We start from the raw sequence: 19962 nt of genomic DNA, 5'->3' as shown, positions 1-19962 counted from the left end.
ATTAGTATGCGCATGCATGATTTGGTTTACCGACGAAGGCCACTTTCATTTGCACGGGTTCGTCAATAAGCAAAATTGGCGAATTTGGGGAACTGAGAATGCGCATTTCGCTATCGAGAAGTCTCTTCACACTCAACGGGTGACTGGGTGGTGTGCAATGTCAGTCACGAAAAATCGGTGCGATATTCCTTGATAGCACAGTGATTACTGAACCGTATGTGAAGGTTTTGAAAGATGATTTCATCCCAGTTATGCAAAGTGACACTGATTTCGACAAGATGTGGTTCATGGAAGATGGAACTCGACTCCAGTGAAGCAGGAGAGTGTTTGATGTCCTGGAGGAGCACTTTGGAGACCGCATCCTGGTTCTGGGGTAACCAGAGGCCACTGGCATGGGCCTCCATTGGCCGCCATACTCTCCGAAACTGAACACATGCGACTCCTTTTTGTGGAGCTATATTAAAGACAAGGTGTTCAGCAATAACCCGAAAACCATTGCTGAGCTGAAAACAGCCATTCAGGAGGTCATCGACAGCATCGATGTTCCGACACTTCAGTGGGTCACGCAGAATTTCGCTATTCGCCTGCGCCAATGAAGGCATATCGAACATGTATATAACCTAAATCCGAATATCTGTAGTGACATTTGCATGTTGAAAAAAGTGTGTGCACGCCGTAGCTTGTAACTAGTTTACGTTGTTTTCATGTAGTTCAGTAACTGTCACCTTGTATCAGTAGCATAAGGTGACGATGGTGCAAACTATCTGGGATTAAGCACAAATACAGACAATCCTAGGTCTAGATACAATTGAGTCGAAAGTGAGAAGTGAAAATAAGAGCATTCAAAATTTACTGTAGTCCGCCGACGATGAGAAAGATTCAACGAGACGCAGTTTTGTTACAGTTTCAGTATATACTCAATTCGCATAAGGTGCTCCATTCACAAGAGTTATTTAAGATCTCCCTTCTCCGTCCCCCCTCTCCACAATCTTTAACGGAGTCGTGACATCGGCGCACAAAAGTCTGTCGCACCCATTCAAACAACCCTGTCGTCACAGGCAGCTACAACTGCTGCTAGATTTTTCTTCAGTCACGGCAGGTTTCTCGTACACAGGACTTTCCATATTGTCTCATAAGAAGGACTGAGGTGGGATCATCAGATATAGCAGAAGAGCTGAGCAGGCATAAGCATCTTGTCCTCGTATCCAGTTCAGGGAACATCTGACGCAGGTGCTCTAGTGCAAGATGTGTACAGTGCATTCGGGCTGGAAACACAAACACGCACGAAGATCAAGTGAGTATCTTCAGCCAATGTGGGGGGTAAGTTTCCCGGTTACACAATATACTCTGCTGCAGTTAAACAGACACTAGGTCGCTAATAGCCTATTAACCAATCACAGACTACACCCCTCCCCATGAGATCAATGTAAACAACTCGTCACACCTGTAGCGGGGGACTGTCAATTACTATTCCGAGAATAGAGCATTCCGTCTACACTATGTGATCAAAACTATCCGAACACCTGGCTGAAAATAACTTACAAGTTCGTGGCGCCCTCCATCGGTAATGCTGTAATTCAGTATGATGTTTACCCGCCCTTAGCCTTGATGACAGCCTGCATTCTCGCAGACATATTTTCAGTCAGGTGCTGGAAGGTTTCTTGGGGAATGGCAGCCCATTCTTCATAGAGTACTGCACTGAAGAGAGGTATCGATGTCGGTCGGTGAGGCCTGGCACGAAGTCGGCGTTCCAAAACATCTCAAAGTTGTTCTATATGATTCAGGTCAGGACTCTGTGCAGGCCAGTTCATTGGAGGGATGTTATTGTCGTGAAACCACTCCGCCACACGCACTGCATTGTGAACAGGTGCTCGACAGTGTTGAAAGATGCAATCGCTATCCCCGAATTGCTCTTCAACCGTGAGGAGCAAGAAGGTGCTTAAAACATCAGTGTAGTCCTGTGCTGTGATGGTGCCACGCAAAACAACAAGGGGTACAGGCCTCCTCCATGAAAAACACGACCACACCATAATACCACCGCCTCCGAATTTTACTGTTGGCACTACACACGCTGGCATATGACGTTCACCGGGCATTCGCCGTACCCACACCGTGCCATCGGATCGCCACATTGTGTACCGTGATTCGTCACTCCATAGAACAATTTTCCATTGTTCAATCGTCCAATGTTTACGCTCCCTACACTAAGCGAGGCGTCGTTTGGCATTTACCGCTTTGATGTGTAGCTTATCAGCAGCCGCTCGACCATGAAATCCAAGTTTTCTCACCTCCCGCCTAACTGTCATAGTACTTGCGGTGGATCCTGATGCAGTTTGGAATTCCTGTGTGATGGTCTGGATAGATCTGCCTATTACACATTACGACGCTCTTCAAATAAACATAAAGTCTTGTCCTGTTGAGAATGGCCTTTCTGATCATGATGCTCAGCTAGTTACTGTATATGACATAGCTCCAGTCAATAATTCAAAACTACCCTCCAAAGTTGTGCGTTCAATTAATGACTCAACAATTAGAAATTTCAGAGAAAACCTTCAGCAGTTAGACTGGGATGAGGTGTACAAGGAATGCGATGCTAATTTAAAATATAACTTATTTCATGGTACACTTGTAAGAGAATTTGAAAACTGTTTCCCCAAGAAAGTAATTAAATATAACTATAAGAAACCACGCAAAAAACCTTGGCTTACTAAAGGAATAAAAATATCTTCTAACCACAAAAGTATCTAACAACAAGAAAGAGTAATGGCCCATAAACAGCCAAATATTATAAAAACTACTGTGCTACATTAAGAAAGGTTATTAAAAAGTCCAGAATCATGTGCATCATGTCTGAGATTAATACCTCTGATAACAAAATCAAAACAATTTGGAATATTATTACAAGGGAGACAGGGCAACCAAGAGTACAGGGTGACGCCATCACCATCAAAGCGAATGGAAACTTGATAAACAACAAGCCGGAAGTCGAAAACATTTTGAATAATCATTTTTTAAATGTTGTAGAGAAGATAGGATCTAAATGTTCATTAGAAGAAGCAAGGCAGTTAACGGAAGAGGTCTTACCCACATCATTTGATATAATTGAAATTCCACCCACCTCTCCTTCTGAAATTAGGATAAAATCTCACATGGAATTGATGGCATTTCCAGCAGGATAATAAAAGCTTGTTCCCAAGAAATAAGTGGGATTCTTAGCCACATATGTAATAGCTCTCTGAAGCAGGGTATTTTCCCAGATAGACTAAAGTATGCCATTGTTAAACCACTGCAAAAACAGAGAATACGTCTGATGTCAACAACTACCGCCCAATCTCTCTTCTGACTGCCTTATCCAAAATTCTTGAAAAAATAGTGTATTGTAGAGTAGCTTCACACCTTTGTAAAAATAAAGTTTTAACAAAATGTCAGTTTGGTTTACGGAAGGGTTTTTCAGCGGAAAATGCTATATATACTTTCAATAATGAAGTATTAAATGCTTTGAGTAACCAGAAGTCACCCGTTGGGATTTCTTATGATCTATCAAAGGCTTTTGATTGTGTAAATCATGGAATACTTCTAGATAAGCTCAAGCACTGTGGTATGAATGGGACAGTGCTCAAATGGTTTAAATCATACCTAACTGGAAGAGTGCAGAAAGTTGAAATAAGCAGTTCACATAATATGCAAAAAACTGTTGATTTCTCAAACTGGGAAACAATCAAGAATGGGACGCCGCAAGGTTCGGTCTTGGGTCCTCTGCTGTTCTTAGTATATATTAATGACTTGCCATATTATACTCACGAAGATGCAACGCTGGTACTTTTTGCCGATGATACAAGTATTGCTATCACACCCAACAGACAAGAATTAACTGGTGAAATTGTAAACGATGCTTTTCAGAAAATCATTAAGTGGTTCTCTGCAAATGTGCTCTCATTAAACTTAGACAAAACACAGTATATACAGTTCCACACAGTAAATGGAATGACACCATTAATAAATACAGACTTCGATTAGAAATCGGTAGCTAAGTTAGAATATTCAAATTTTCTAGGTGTATGCATTGATGAGGGGTTGAACTGGAAAAAACACACTGAGGATCTGCTGAAACGTTGGAGTTCAACTGCTTGTGCTATTAGGGTCATTGCAAATTTTGGCGATATACGTCTGAGTAAATTAGCTTACCACGCCTATTTTCATTCTCTGCTTTCGTATGGCATCATATTCTGGGGTAACTCATCACTGAGTAAAAGAGTGTTCATTGCACAAAAGCGTGTGATCAGAATAATTGCTGGAGTTCATCCAAGATCATCCTGCAGACACTTATTTAAAGAGCTAGAGATCTTCACTGTAGCCTCACAATATACATATTCATTTATGAAATTTGTTATTAACAATCCGAACGAATTCAAAAGTAATAGTAGTGTACATGGCTACAACACTAGGAGAAAGGATGATCTTCACTACTCAAGGTTAAATCTAACTTTGGCTCAGAAGGCGGTAAATTATGCTGCCACAAAAGTCTTTGGTCACTTACCTAATAGCATCAAAAGTCTGACAGGTAGCCATATATAGCATTTAAAAGGAAATTAAAATAATTTCTTAATGGCCACTCCTTCTACTCATTAGATGATTTATTGGATATAGTAAGTGGGTAATTTCCCAACCCCCACAAAAAAAATGTTAAGTGTCATGTAATATTTTGTGTAATGTAATATCTTGTATAGACACCTTTTATTAACCTAACACGTTCCACATCACTACGAAGTGTCGTATTCATGATCTATGGAACAAGTACTAATCTAATCAACTGTCGGCGGCCTGTTAGTCAACAGACGAGGTTGCCCTGTACGCTTTTGTGCCGTACGTGTCCCTTCACTATCACATCGGAAACAGCGGCTCTAGGGATGTTTAGGAGTGTGGAAACCTCACGTACAGACGAATGACACAAGTGACACCCAATCACCTGACCACGTTCGAAGTACGTGAGTTCCGTGGAGCGCCCCATTCTGCTCTGCCACGATGTCTAAATGCAACTACTATGAAGAATTATGTTTTTGGGGTGTCCGGATACTTTATATCACATAGAGTACGTTTAAAGAGACTTCATTCGAGAAAAGTACACATGCAGGAATATGATGATCGACCATAATGCACTGCAGCACGCAGTGGCTAAACATGATAAGAGATGCATAACAAGCAGGAGTTAAAGTTAGTTCCATGTTCACGAACTGTAACTGAACAAGTAAGTTTGTGACTGATAAACTTAATGTTTTGATTTAATATTATTACAAGTGCAAAATTATTGATTAATTTTAGGTCACTTTATGTCATATCAAGTAGCGAGAGAGAAAGTAAAAAAGGAAAGACGTCTGACCAGTGGTGAATATACAGTACTGGCCATTAAAATAGCTACACCACGAAGATGACGTGCTACAGACTCCAAATTTAACCGACAGGAAGAAGATGCTGTGATATCCAAATGATTAGCTTTTCAGTGCATTCACACAAGGCTGGCACCGGTGGTGACACCTAAAACGTGCTGACATGACGGAAGATTCCAACCGATTTCTCATACTCAAACAGCATTTGACCGGCGTTGCCTGGTGAAACGTTTTTGTGATGCCTCGTGTAAGGAGGAGAAATGCGTACCATCACGTTTCCGACTTTGATAAAGGTCGGATTGTAGCCTATCGCGATTAGAGTTTATCGTATCGTGACATTGCTGCTCGCGTTGGTGGAGGTCCAATGACTGTTAGCAGAATATAGAATCGGTAGGTTCAGGAGGGTAATACGGAACGCCGTGCTGAATCTCAACGGCCTCGTATCACTAGCAGTCGAGATGACTGGCATTCTATCCGCATGGCTGTAACGGATTGTGCAGCCACGTCTCGATCCCTGAGTCAGCAGATGGGGACATTTGCAAGACAACGACCATCTGTACGAACAGTTCGACGACGTTTGCAGCAGCATGGACTATCATCTCGGAGACCATGGCTACGGTTACACTTGACGCTGCATCACAAACAGGAGTGCCTGCGATGGTGTACTCAACGACGAACATGGGTGCACGAATGGCAAAAAGCCATTTTTTTTTTTGGATGAATCCAGCTTCTGTTTACAGCATCAGGATGGTCGCATCCGTGTGTGGCGTCATCGCAGTGAACACACATTGGAAGCGTGTATTCGTCATCGCCATACTGGCGTATCGCCCGGCGTTATGGTATGGGGTGCCATTGGTTGCACGTCTCGGTCACCTCTTGTTCGCATTGACGGAACTTTGAACAGTGGACGTTACATTTTAGATGTGTTACGACCCGTGGCTCTACCATTCAAAATGGTTCAAATGGCTCTGAGCACTATGGGACTTAGGATCTTAGGTCATCAGTCCCCTAAAACTTAGAACTACTTAAACCTAACTAACCTAAGGACATCACACACATCCATGCCCGAGGCAGGATTCGAACCTGCGACCGTAGCGGTCGCGCGGTTCCAGACTGAAGCGCCTAGAACCGCTCGGCCACACCGGCCGGCTCTCTACCATTCATCCGATCCCTGCGAAACACTACATTTCAGCAGGATAATGCACAACCTCATGTTGCAGGTCATGTACGGGCCTTTCCGGATACAGAAAATGTTCGACTGCTGCCTATACTCACCATCCAAGCTCTGTTTGACTCAATGACCAGGCATATCAAGGCCGTTATTAGGGCCAGAGGTGGTTGTTCTGGGTACTGATTTCTCAGGATCTATGCACTGAAATTGCGTGTAAACGTAATCACATGTCAGTTCTAGTTTAATATATTTGTCCAATGAATATCCGTTTATAATCTGCATTTCTTCATGGTGTAGCAATTTTAATGGCCAGTAGTGTAATATGACACTTTCCGATAGAGCTAAGATGCGAGTATTTCAGCACCCACTGAAGCTGGAGAGATATGTATTCGGGCAGTGCTGCCACTGTAGAATGGCACCGTTCAAATGTGCAAGTACAGGGGATGGACAAAAATATACAAACACCAAAAACACAACACATTACCGTGCCTAATACAATGTAGGAATCCTACTGGCTTTCAAAACAACTTCCAATCGTCTCAGACTATACAAATATGGTTTTTAATCAATTGTTATACCATTCTTCCTGCAAAATAGTGGTAAGTTCAGGTAACGATGATGGAGGTGGATAACGATCACCCGTCCCTCTCTCCAAAGTAGACCGCAAAAGTTGACTAAAAATGAGATTTGGTGACTGTGGTGGCCAGCAGGGATACGACGTTTCATCCTCGTGCTAAAAAAACCAGGTTAGGATGATGGACCGGTGAGAACATCATCAGCTTTTGGGAACAGGTATGGTACCAAGGGATGGACCTGACGTGCCAAAATGGTTACAGAGTCCTTGTCAGTAATGTGACCTCGGAGAGTACTCATGGGGCACACGGAATTCCACGATATGTCTGCCCAAATCATCACCGAACCCTGACGCCATATATACTCTTGAGATATAAACTCGGCCAGAAGTTGGAAAAAGTGTGAAATAAGACTCACCCGACCAAATGACTTTCTTCCATTGCTGTACAGTTCAGGTTTTATGGCTTTGGCGCCACGTTTTCCTGTTACGGGCATTTGCAACACTAATAAGTGGTTCTGGGATTCCAGCTCGCCCTGTAGTTCCAGCTTATGGAGCCCCCTTCGTGTTGCTTTGGTGCTGACAAGGTTCACGAGTGTGACATTCAGTTCTGCAGCGATTTTTCCCGCTGCCATCCTCTTATTTTTCGTGACAGACCTATCAATGAATGCCCACACGAGCACAGAACACACACTTTGTCCGAGTTGTGACGCGCGAATGACGTTTTTCCGCTTTCCCTGTATGCGGTATAAACTTAAAGTTATATGGAACTAATCAGATGAAAAATTTGTAATTCAAAATCTTACGGCATTTAAATTTTGATTACAGTGTCGCCCACATACTTTAATCTAGAATAGCCTTTGCTATCTTACTTTTGAACATGAGCGTTAACTTTGTAAATTACTTTCGATGTAAGTCGTGCCAATTACTGTAAATTGAATTTGGCATCTGTAACTGAAATGAAAGACAAATAACGTTATCAGTAGCACGCAGAATGGTTTCCTCATCAAACAAACACAGCACAATGACTAACTGTGGCATACTGAAACTGTGCCCTGTTAGAAAACGCATCTGCTGAATTATATGAAAATTTTACAAATGAATACTGTTCATAGCTTCATTTTGCAAAGTCCGTTTAGCTCGTACAGGATGGGGTAATTTAACAGACTTCCTCAAATGATTATAAGCTTTGAAGGAGTAAAAACTGAGTGTAAGGGCAAACTGTTTTATTTCTTTAGGATATTCAGGAATTGAACATTTGTTTTGCATTGCAAAAAGTGCTTCACAATATCACTATTTTTGTCACATCCTATCACTTCAGAAGCACAGTCCTGAAGTCTCTTATTTAGTCCTACAACCACTGTTTTATATGTCACAATGTGTTTCTTCCTTCTTGAAACACTTTGCCTTGCAGGTTTCGTTTGCTTCCTCAGCTTCTCGGTCCTTTTCTATAGTGGCTCATAATTTTTTGGGGCTAGGAAAACAATAAGAATGATCTGTATGATCATTCTGATTCACTCTTTCACCTACAAAAATGAAGTATTATCATAAAGCTTTATTTTTCTTTAAACATACATTGATTAATAGTAAAATTCACACATAACCCATATAGCAAATAAATAACAGGAAAACTATTTTACCTGGTTCATTTGATAAGGAAGCTGATTCTTCACTGACAGGCCGTTTCCTTCGTTGTCTCTATACTATAGTTGTTTTCTGCAGATGGTCAGGAAACGTAAATATTGTCGGTACTGCGTTTGCCAGAAGTAGCCTTTTCTCGTTTGTACTATACATGTATCTATCTTCAAAGTGAAACGAGCATATGTAGCTATATTGAGTTGGCTGCCACTTATCTCGCCTCATATTGGCAACCCACCGACGAGGAAATCTAAAAATAAAGAGACGTGTATACAGTAGCTTATTTACATTTTTATACAGCTTAAACACGAAAATGATGCACAAGACGCTAAGTACAACACGCATTTAGATCCTCACCTGAAATATGATATTCCAGTTGTTTTATCACTTCTATTAGCGCATAATTGTACGCTGCACATACACTGGGCATGATTCGCGATCGGTCAATAAGACTTTTAAAACAAATTACAACCGGAAAACAGTGGTTTTCTAACGCCATAAATACACGCCAAATGTAAATACACTGACATGTAGACGTTTCAAAAAATGGCGGCCAGTGTTGTTTTTTGCTGCCGCTGGGAGCGCTGTTACCTCACAGATAGCCACTCTATGTAGTTTATATACCTCCTTGACGGACAGTGCTAGCAGTCGTAATCAAAACAATGTTGTAAAGTTATGTTTGACTAATATTTAATGTATTTGCATAATTATAATTGTTTTATATGTGTAGTAATTAGCAGTGTGAGTGTTTTATGAGTGAAGAAGAACAGAAGTAAATGAAAATTGTTTTGTTTATTCACGGAGTACCAGTTAAACTATATAGGGGATTTACTATAATTAAATGTGCAGTCAGTTTATGGTACTAACAAATCGCGAGTAGAACACGAATTAATCGGTAATTTCAGAAGGAGTAATTTTATATTTGATACTTTTCTAAATTTATTTATTTAGCAATTGCCATAGAAAGAAATGTTTTACTATGATTGGTCATTGAAGTAAAGCGAGGGGTTAGCGCTGGATAATACTGCAACCTGATTTGCTGTTTGTGATATCAGCCAATCAGAAAAATGCAGGCTCGCGCCACTCTATGCTGGGAACAAAGCCTTTGTTGTGATCTAAGTAGGTCGGGACTGAGGGTTCGAACTAGTAAGATCTCATTGAAAGCAGCTCCGACGAAAGTACTATAAAATCCCAGAAAATGCTAATTACGAGTTCTCGAAGTAGTATAAAGTGTATTTAAGTGAACGGTATAGTGGAAGTCGTGTGGAATTTCGGACGGAATATCGAAATTATTGCTTTTGACTGTTAGTTGAAACCGCGTGGCGTGTTGTGCGACCTAAAACTGGAACAGGTATTACGTGTAGAGCAGAGTGCACGACATTTGAGCGAGCATTTTCATAACTAAACGATCCAGTGAACTCTCTTAACCTCGGTACGGGTGTAAATACTATAAACTGGCTACGTGTGTGATTGTGGTGTGCGTGGGAACTTTACACTGTGTAGACACTTGGTACGGACTTGGCAGTATTGACTGTGATCTTTATCGTAAAAATACACCTGAAAATTTACATTGTCAAGTTAAAACTTTTATTTCAGTAGCTGGCCACATCCCGTTTACCGGACAATTCTATGTATGTTGCGACCTGCAATAGACAGTAGTGGTCTAGTATTTTCTACTACAGCTTTTAGCTAAGCAAATGAACATTGCTGGACACTGACAGGGCGGTAAAAAGTAACGTGCCGCGCCGCAACTGTCATCACTTTGCCGATTAAAATACGTTCCTGTGGGCCTATGTTAAGCAATGGACGATGCCCCTCGTAAATGTTATCCGAGGAAATATTGCATCCGGATGCTGACACGCTTATGTGTGTTTGTCACCAACAAAATAGTAATCATATCGGCTGACAACACAAGTTACGACGTGTTCAGGGCTTGTTGCCGGAACAAGTGCGGTGGCTGCCGCCCGTGGGCTGCCGTATCAGTACTCGGATAGCAGCCACCGCACTTGTTCCGGAAACAAACCCTGTACACCTCGTAGCTTGTGTTGTTAGCCGATATGATTACTGTTTTGTCGGTCACAAACGTAAGCGTGTCGCCTTACGGACCCAATATTTCCCCGGATAACTTTTACGAGGGGCATCTTCTGTTGCTTGACACACCCACAGGAATATATTTTAATAGGTAAAGTGATGACATTTCGTGATTTTATGACAGGCAGGGCATTCATCGTTGATGATGGTTTTAACAATTGATGGCTGAGAACTTTGCCTGCTCCACGCCGACTGTTACTGTGCGGATATCTGCAATAGCCCCCTGTACCAAGCGACATAGCATTATTTACATCAGAAGACACAATTTAAAAGTTGTGAAACCGGTTGTGTGAGTCTCTGATTGACTTCAATAAACCGACTACTGCTGACTATTAGACTTTTCATTCAGTTTTATATTTTAATAGTTTTAATACCTATACACTACCGCTCATTAATTTCAATACACCCAATAAATGACATCTAGTTCTCTGTAGTCCAATACCGTGGGTACGGTTGAGGAAACAAAGGAACAGTACAACAGTTGTACACATATCATGATTTTTGTTTGTGATCATCGAGATACAATATTATCCAACAAACAATGTTGCGTACATAATCGTTATGTACCTACCTGATATGTTTGTTTACCTATTTGCCGACCGACGCCGCATTTGGTGCACATGTGTTGTTCCCTGTAGTGATGTGATGTCCGCAGCGAACGGCAAGCATTTCTACGATACATAACATGTGGTTCCTGCACGTCAGTTCCTTCGTGACATTGAAGTGTGCACAACGCCGAGCGGAGATATCCATGTATTGTAGCACTTAGCCAAGCAGGTTTATGTATTCGGCAAATTGCGAAACAGTGTAGTGTGTCTATACACCCTTCACCGCCAGAAGACAACAGGTAGCAATAAGGACATACCACGACCAGGACGACCTCGTAAAAGAACTAAAAGTGATGATAAATATATCAGAATTACCAGTAAGAGAAATACGTAGATTCAAAACAGCGCCCAACTTCGTGCAGAATTGGTAGAAATGAACGCGACAACAATATCTGTTGCAACAGTAAAAAGGAGACTGACTGAAGCCGACTTGAAAGGATGTGACACAGAAAGGAAACCCCTTCTAAGGGCCATAAATAAACAGAAGAGACTTGAATGGGCTATAGAATATCGTAATTGGACATCGGAAGAGTGGACGAAGGTGTTATTTATTCACCGATGAATCGAAGCTCGAGATTTTTGGAACCAAAAGGAGAGCATTTGTCGCCGATTTGTAGCGGAAAGGGTAGCCCAGCAGTGTGTTTTACCTACAGTTAAACACGGTGGAAGTTCTATTATGGTTTGGGGATGTTTTGCCGGAGATAGAGTTGGAGACATTGTGCAAATAGAATGGTGTATGAATCAGAAGCAGTCCCACCGGAGACTTCAGTATGATGCAATACGAAGTGGATTGCGCTTAATAGGGGAAGGGTTCACCTTACAACAAGATAATGACCCAAATCATCGGTCGGCATACTGTACGAACTACAATGCATCAAAGTAAAAACAGAAAGTTCTGAATGATATGGTAAAACCCCGATTGTAATCCCATTGAAATGGTCTGGGATGAAGTGGAAGACGTATCAGGGAAGTTCATATATCCAGCAAGGAACATCTCTGGAATATTGTTAAGGATGTGTGGAATCGTATAGATTCACGATTCCTACAAAAACTGATTAACCGCATGCCTCGAGTTTGTGAGGCAGTCATTAAATCCAAAGTAGGATATTTTGATGAAAGTAAAATACAATGATTGTGATTGTATTATACATGTGGAAGTTAACACAATTATATTTTGTGAGAAATAACGTTTGATTTGTGTTGTAAATCTGAAACACCAGGGTGTATTGACATTAATGAGCCGTAGTGTTTGTAAATACCCGTATACCGTATGAATTGGTCTTCAATTACTTATAATTACTTCCCCTGTGGCTACCCTAGGTTTAAAAATTATCTCAGGTAAGAGAGTTACAGTTGCTATTGCGGGTGGACACCGTGCAGCCATGGAGGGAAGTTCTTCGTGGGACAGCAGATGTCCTCCTGGGTTGAAAACGGAGCTGATACACCATTGGGCTTCATCTTCTGGTCGAGTTGCTGGTAGAGTCGATGAGTTACATTCGCCTCTGTGGCGACTGTTCCTCCACCTGTACCCGTGAGTCAGCCGGGCTGCTGAGTGCAGAAGGAGTGGGAACGCTCGCTGCCGTGTTCCAGCTGCTGGTGGAGCTGGAGACGGAGCCGATGGAGCTGCGGCTGCCGCTGTGGCTGGGCACGGTGCCACTGTGCAAGCAGTTCCCCAACCTGCTGGCCGCTGCGGACGTCGACCCCGGCCTCTCCAGGGTGCGCTTCCCGGCCGCCACCATGGCCAAGTACCCAGACCTCCGTGAGTACCTCCACAAGCAAAGAAGTTGCCGGGGTAGGAAAATACATTGCCGGAAAAAATTAGTACGTCCTTTTAGAGGTATCCAGTTCACTCAAGATTTATTGTTGCAGCAGTGCCTATGGAGTACATGAAATGATTACATTTACAGATCAATAGCACAACCGGTTCTGAAGTACTAGTCATCGACCCACGCTGAAACACCCGTGTTAGAACGTGGTGTAGCTTCCACTGGCGACAATGCGGGCACTGACTCTGGCATCCAGTCTATCGTACAGATAGCGACACCGTCCTAGGATACATTATTCCACGCCTGCTCGACGTGTTCACGTAGTTCAGTAAGAGTTATTGGGCGGCGAGTCGCAGGAGTCTCTTCTCGTCCTATCATATCCCACACGTTCTCGATTGGACTCAAGTCTGGAAACTGTGCTGGCCAGGGAAGTTGCTGCCTGTCTTGCAGAGCACGTTGAGTTTCACGGGCAATGTGTGAGCGAGTATTATCCTGTTGGAATAACACCTTCTTGTTGCAAGAACGGTAAAAGATCGGATCTAATAACAATCTGCAAATATCGAGCACTGGTAAGGTCCCCTTCAGAAACACCGAAGGTGAACGAGAGTTGTACGTCATCTCAGCCCAGACCATAAGGCCTAGGGTGGGGCCATGATGTTTTGGACGAATGCACTCTACGAGACAGCGCATACTGTGTCCACATAGTACGCGCACACGACCATCACTTGCTAGCAGGCAGAATTGCTTACATCACTGAAGACCAAGGCGCGCCATTCCATCTTCCAAGTGATCCTCTGATGGCCCTGTCGAACACCGCACGTCGATGCTGTGGCGTGAATGGAAGTTGCGATAGAGGTGTGCGCGCCCATAGTCTCACTGCTAATAACTGGTTCGCTACAGTTCGTGCCGACACTTCTGGGCTTACAAGTCCTCTTATCCTTGCTCTGGTGGTCACTGCCACTGGTGCCATTACAATACGACGATCCTGCGTGGACGTCCAGAATCTCGTCTACGGGTGTGAGACTGCCCACGTGACCACTGATTCCAGTATCGGTGCCCAACTGACGCAGCGCGTCCAACTTGTGTGGAAATTTTCCGAAAGGACCATCTTGCCACTAGGAAGGCCACAATTTGAATCCTCCTAAATTCTCTCTCTTAGTTGTAGGAAGCATGTGTGCATCTCCGTGGCACGGTTGCTTGCTTGCTTCACGCGTTTGCAACACACTAAGCCTTCTCTCTGTGAGCATTCCCTGTTAAAGAGTAGACACAGATGGCGCTCTGGTAGCTATGTCTTTAAAGCTCTGCATAGGGAAAGTACGGCCAACTTGCCAATCGCCATCATTTTGGCCCCACTGCGCCGCGTGTGATACATTGGCTTCTTCAGCATATTTAGCAGTGTATATCAAAGAAGTGCACTCAACGATCTAATGCATTGCTAAAACTGATCAGTGGCTTCAAACGGAACATGTCGGATATTTAGCAACAAAAAGTCTCAACAACTTTAAGATAAATGAGTCGAAAAGTATTTGTTGTGGAGAGACTGAAACAGTTTTTCTCTGCTATCCTTTATTAATACCGAAAGCAGATTTCGCAGTTCTTGTTGTGGTATCGAGTTTGAACACCTTTTTTCGTAATTAGCGTTAAATTGGTCGTATCCGGTAGTCAGCAGAACAAAAGCGAACCAATATTAGTTCGCAAGTGCAAGGAAAAATCTATTGCTATTTAAAGCTCTATATCGACTTATTTCTTGTTCCCGCTACACGGTACTACGAAAATTCGCCCAATGTCTCTTTTTTTGTACGAAATAGAGCATTGGATTCAAATATATATATATACGCGGTACCTTAGTAAATAGAATTGATAAACGTGCCTATATGATTACGCATGCTTTATATTTTTGTCAGATCTGTCCCATAAATGTTTCCTGCAAATTGTTCTACGACATTAGGAGAATGATTACGAAAGTACAAGAGAATACAATATTTTTAAAATGAGTTCGAATAAAGCTAGCCCTACGATCGAAAGCAGGCTGTAGGAAACAGTAACAACTGTATTTGTATTAATATAGTGTATATCAGCGGCTAGGTTGCAACAGGAATAACAGTTGCCTGCTAACGTTAATGGTTCCTGAATTAAAGGTCGTCGCTTGCATGGTGTAAATTTTTTTTGTATTTGTACATTATATTGTGTGGAACAAAGTACAATTTATTATTTTGAGCATCCAAAACATAAGTTTAAACCATACGGTACAGTCAATCAGGCCAAATTTTTTACCAGTCTTGATACCTTTGTACGGTACCACTCACTATTTTTCGCTGTATACGCTAACAACGCGTTCTTAATTGATCTTGAAAATAGCCATAACAGAGTGTTTTTCGGAGGACGCAACAATATGCACTAAAACATCCAAATACTGCACTTTCCGTCTTCAACAGTTAGGCCTACACACTAACTACGAAACGAAAAACAACGTTTACCTATTTCATCTTTCGTGCTGCAAAAAATACGCCTTTATAGCAGTCGGTAAATTACAGATGTACTAGAAACTCACCGTTTTTACAAGGTTTTGTCCAAAACAATACGCTTGAAAACGACGTAACTTTTAAAAACAAACTGACCGGCTTTACGCTAATCACGTATAATGATGCGCCAAATTTGATCACGAAGTGAGTCAGAATATGTTATACAGCGTATCTTAAACCTTAAGATGATTTGCAGTAATGAATAAAAACTGTACTCACCGCACACAAGCGCGAGTCTCTTGTGGGCTGCCAGTTGGCTCTGCTGATTTCCATCAGCCATATTCTCCTTCTTGTTGCATCTCTCCCTTCGGAAGGAATTCTGTACAGTTTTCCTCCCTTTTCGCCTCGAAACGAACCGCAAAAAGCACAGCACTGAGGCATTATTCTACTTAAAGCTTTTCAGATACACAACACTTCCTGTGCTTCACACTTAACGCTGGGGCCCACAATTGCTGCTAATGTCAAGTGACGCGGTTTCAACCAGTCCTGAACTGCGGACGGCGGCGGGCGCAGGGGGAAAGGATGGCCATACTTTCCTTTATACAGAGCTTTATATGTCACAACGGTATGTGATGGCGGACGACGTTGAAACCATTATCAGTGCATCTACTATCTCCCAGGAGGCATTTGCCGTCATCGGATCAAAATAACCGTATTTCCAGGTGTACGATCACTTTTTTCCTGGCAGTGTACTTTCGGGAAATAAAGCAAGGGATAAGTTCACTAAAAGTGTGCTTCATGCAGCAGTTGACCTATGTATGGACATCATCCTCTAACCTGACGTCATGACGACTCTTGAGCTCTTTCCGAAACCTATAGAACAAGCTGACGGGTGATTTTAAATGGTTCAAATGGCTCTGAGCACTATGGGACTCAACTGCTGAGGTCATTAGTCCCCTAGAACTTAGAACTAGCTAAACCTAACTAACCTAAGGACATCACAAACATCCATGCCCGAGGCAGGATTCGAACCTGCGACCGTAGCGGTCTTGCGGTTCCAGACTGCAGTGCCTTTAACCGCACGGCCACTTCGGCCGGCGATGATTTTAAGTTCTAGAGTCTAGAGAAGGGGAAACTACCGGTTAAAACCGACACCGGTACTTTTTGGTATCTGTTTCGTCTCGGTTAAAGCAGGTGGTTTTTTTTTTTTTTTTTTTTTTTTTTTTTTTTTTTTTTTTTTTTTTTTTTTTACTACCATCCGAGTGAAAAATCAGAAACATCAATTTTATTTGTAAAATTTGCATTGGTTTGAAATATTGCGTTGTTATATAAAATGGGAAAAACAATCAGTGCTGTTTTAATAACAATGTGGCAGGAACAAGCAACAAACAAATGGCATGCAGTGCTGTCGTCGGCGGATATACGTTGTACTATACAATGGCACCAAACCTGTGTTACGAAGTGACATAGCAAAGAAGTACAATGCTTCATTTGCTTTAAAAGGTTAACTATTTGTCTTCCATTTCTATGAAATAATAAAAGAGGAGGGAAATTATGGTGACAATAATAAAGTAAAACCTTAACAGTCCATTCATAGGATACAATAAAAATAGAAAGTAGCTGATCTGGAGCCGTGTCTACACGATGTGCCATTATCTCCTTGTAGCTACTGAAAACGAACAAATTAACACGAAAAACAGACGTAGTTTTCACCCTTTACCGCTGACTATCTGTAACGCCCAAACAGAGGTATGATTCGCGCTTACAACATGAGTTTTGAGCAGAGTTTCAAAGAATTAGAATCAATAAGAGAATACTGGTGATTTGTTTGTATATTCAAGCACTTACCACTTTGCGAGAAAAGTAGTGAGCAGTCGACGGATAATTTTTTATCTGTCTACTTAATATTTTGAAACTGCGAAAGTCAAAATTTTTCAGTCTTTGTTAGATTTCTGTGTTTATTACAAGGAACAATACGAATAAAAAACTGAAAATCAGTTATTTCAGAAATCGGTTATTCTGGGGGGTTTTAGCAGACAGGTTAAACTGGCGTGGAAAAAAAACTGATGTAACCTATAACAGGTTGTTTCAGCGATAACCACCATCCCTACCAGAGCATCACACCGATATCTGATCATAACCAGTACTACCATGCTTGAATTCTTCATGACAACTGCCATTAATGGGTCACTCTAAAATTTAATTAACATTCTTCGGTTATGTTACTCAGCTGTATCTCAAGTTGAATGTCACCTCCCACTAGGTTTCCTTCTGCCTATACACCACTAAAGTCATGTGGTGTTATGTACTGCAGGAAGTTTGCTGAATAGTAATTCAGTCAAATGCATTGAACATGACTATTTATAGCTGAAATCAGGATATGCAATAATAACAAAAAACCAGTGGGATTTAGACTGACTGCTGTGTTCCTATCCTTCCTTAATTAATCTGCAGTCGCTATGCGCATCAACTTCTTAAGGAATGAAAATTCGTTAACCAACTTTTTTTTATGTTTTTCATTTACATAGTATTTGGAAGCTTAGCAGAAACATTTCAATGTTCACACACTAGAGCACGTAGGATAATATCAAGGATATGCTAGAACTGATGAAAACAAAAACACTTTTTAAAGCTTACTTACACACATTGCATTATACAGCAGTTAGATATTTTATAGCTGTGGAAACACACAGCAACAGAACGTACCAGCGTGACTTCAAACACATTGCTACAGGAAATGTTCAAAATGTCCTCCGTTAGCGAGGATACATGCATCCACCCTCCGTCGCATGGAATCCCTGATGCGCTGATGCAGCCCTGGAGAATGGCGTATTGTATCACAGCCGTCCACAATACGAGCACGAAGAGTCTCTACATTTGGTACCGGGGTTGCGTAGACAAGAGCTTTCAAATGCCCCCATAAATGAAAGTCAAGAGGGTTGAGGTCAGGAGAGCGTGGAGGCCATGAAATTGGTCCGCCTCTACCACTCCATCGGTCACCGAATCTGTTGTTGAGAAGCGTACGAACACTTCGACTGAAATGTGCAGGAGCTTCATCGTGCATGAACCACATGTTGTGTCGTACTTGTAAAGGCACATGTTCTAGCAGCACAGGTAGAGTATCCCGTATGAAATCATGATAACGTGCTCCATTGAGCGTAGGTGGAAGAACATGGAGCCCAATCAATACATCACCAACAATGCCTGCCCAAACGTTCACAGAAAATCTGTGTTGATGACGTGATTGCACAATTGCGTGCGGATTCTCGTCAGCCCACACATGTTGATTGTGAAAATTTACACTTTGATCACGTTGGAATGAAGCCTCATCCGTAAAGAGAATATTTGCACTGAAATGAGAATTGACACATTGTTGGATGAACCATTCGCAGAAGTGTACCCGTGGAGGCCAATCAGCTGCTGATAGTGCCTGCACACGCTGTACATGGTACGGAAACAACTGGTTCTCCCGTAGCACTCTCCATACAGTGACGTGGTCAACGTTACCTTGTACAGCAGCAACTTCTCTGACGCTGACATTAGGGTTATCGTCAACTGCACGAAGAATTGCCTCGTCCATTGCAGGTGTCCTCGTCGTTCTAGGTTTTCCCCAGCCGCGAGCCATAGGCTGGAATGTTCCGTGCTCCCTAAGACGCTGATCAATTGCTTCGAACGCCTTCCTGTCGGGACACCTTCGATCTGGAAATCTGTCTCGATACAAACGTACCGCGCCACGACTATTGCCCCGTGCTAATCCATACATCAAATGGGCACCTGCCAACTCCGCATTTGTAAACATTGCACTGACTGCAAAACCACGTTCGTGATGAACGCTAACCTGTTGATGCTACGTACTGATGTGCTTGATGCTAGTACTGTAGAGCAATTAGTCGCATGTCAACACAAGCACCGAAGTCAACATTACCTTCCTTCAATTGGGCCAACTGGCGGTGAATCGAGGAAGTACAGTACATACTGACGAAACTAAAATGAGCTCCAACATGGAAATTAAGCGTTTCGGGACACATGTACACATTACATCTTTTCTTTATTTGTGTGTGAGGACTGTTTCCTAAAAGTTTGGCAGTACCTTTTTGTAACACCCTGTATACAGACGGCGGTAGTATCGTGTATACATGGTATAAAAGGCCAGTGCACTGGTGGAGATGTCATTTGTATTCAGGTGATTCGTGTGGAAAGGTTTCCGGCGTGAACGTGGAATGGTATTTGGAGCTAGATGCATGGGACACTCCATTTTGGAATTCAATATT

At 42.3% G+C, this 19962-nt stretch overlaps 1 protein-coding gene across 1 annotated transcript in view; it reads left to right on the top strand.

Moving 5' to 3' along the window:
* LOC126412994 (arrestin domain-containing protein 17-like) overlaps positions 1 to 19962 on the top strand; it is a 198760-nt gene that overhangs the window by 165454 nt on the left and 13344 nt on the right. Inside the window, exon 9 of the mRNA XM_050082886.1 lies at positions 13054 to 13222. Coding sequence (XP_049938843.1) covers positions 13054 to 13222 — 169 coding nt within the window. The remainder of the gene's footprint in view (positions 1 to 13053; positions 13223 to 19962) is intronic.

Source organism: Schistocerca serialis, chromosome 7 (assembly GCF_023864345.2).
Source record: "Schistocerca serialis cubense isolate TAMUIC-IGC-003099 chromosome 7, iqSchSeri2.2, whole genome shotgun sequence".
Taxonomy (NCBI): domain Eukaryota; kingdom Metazoa; phylum Arthropoda; class Insecta; order Orthoptera; family Acrididae; genus Schistocerca; species Schistocerca serialis.
This window is presented reverse-complemented; position numbering and strand designations above follow the sequence as displayed.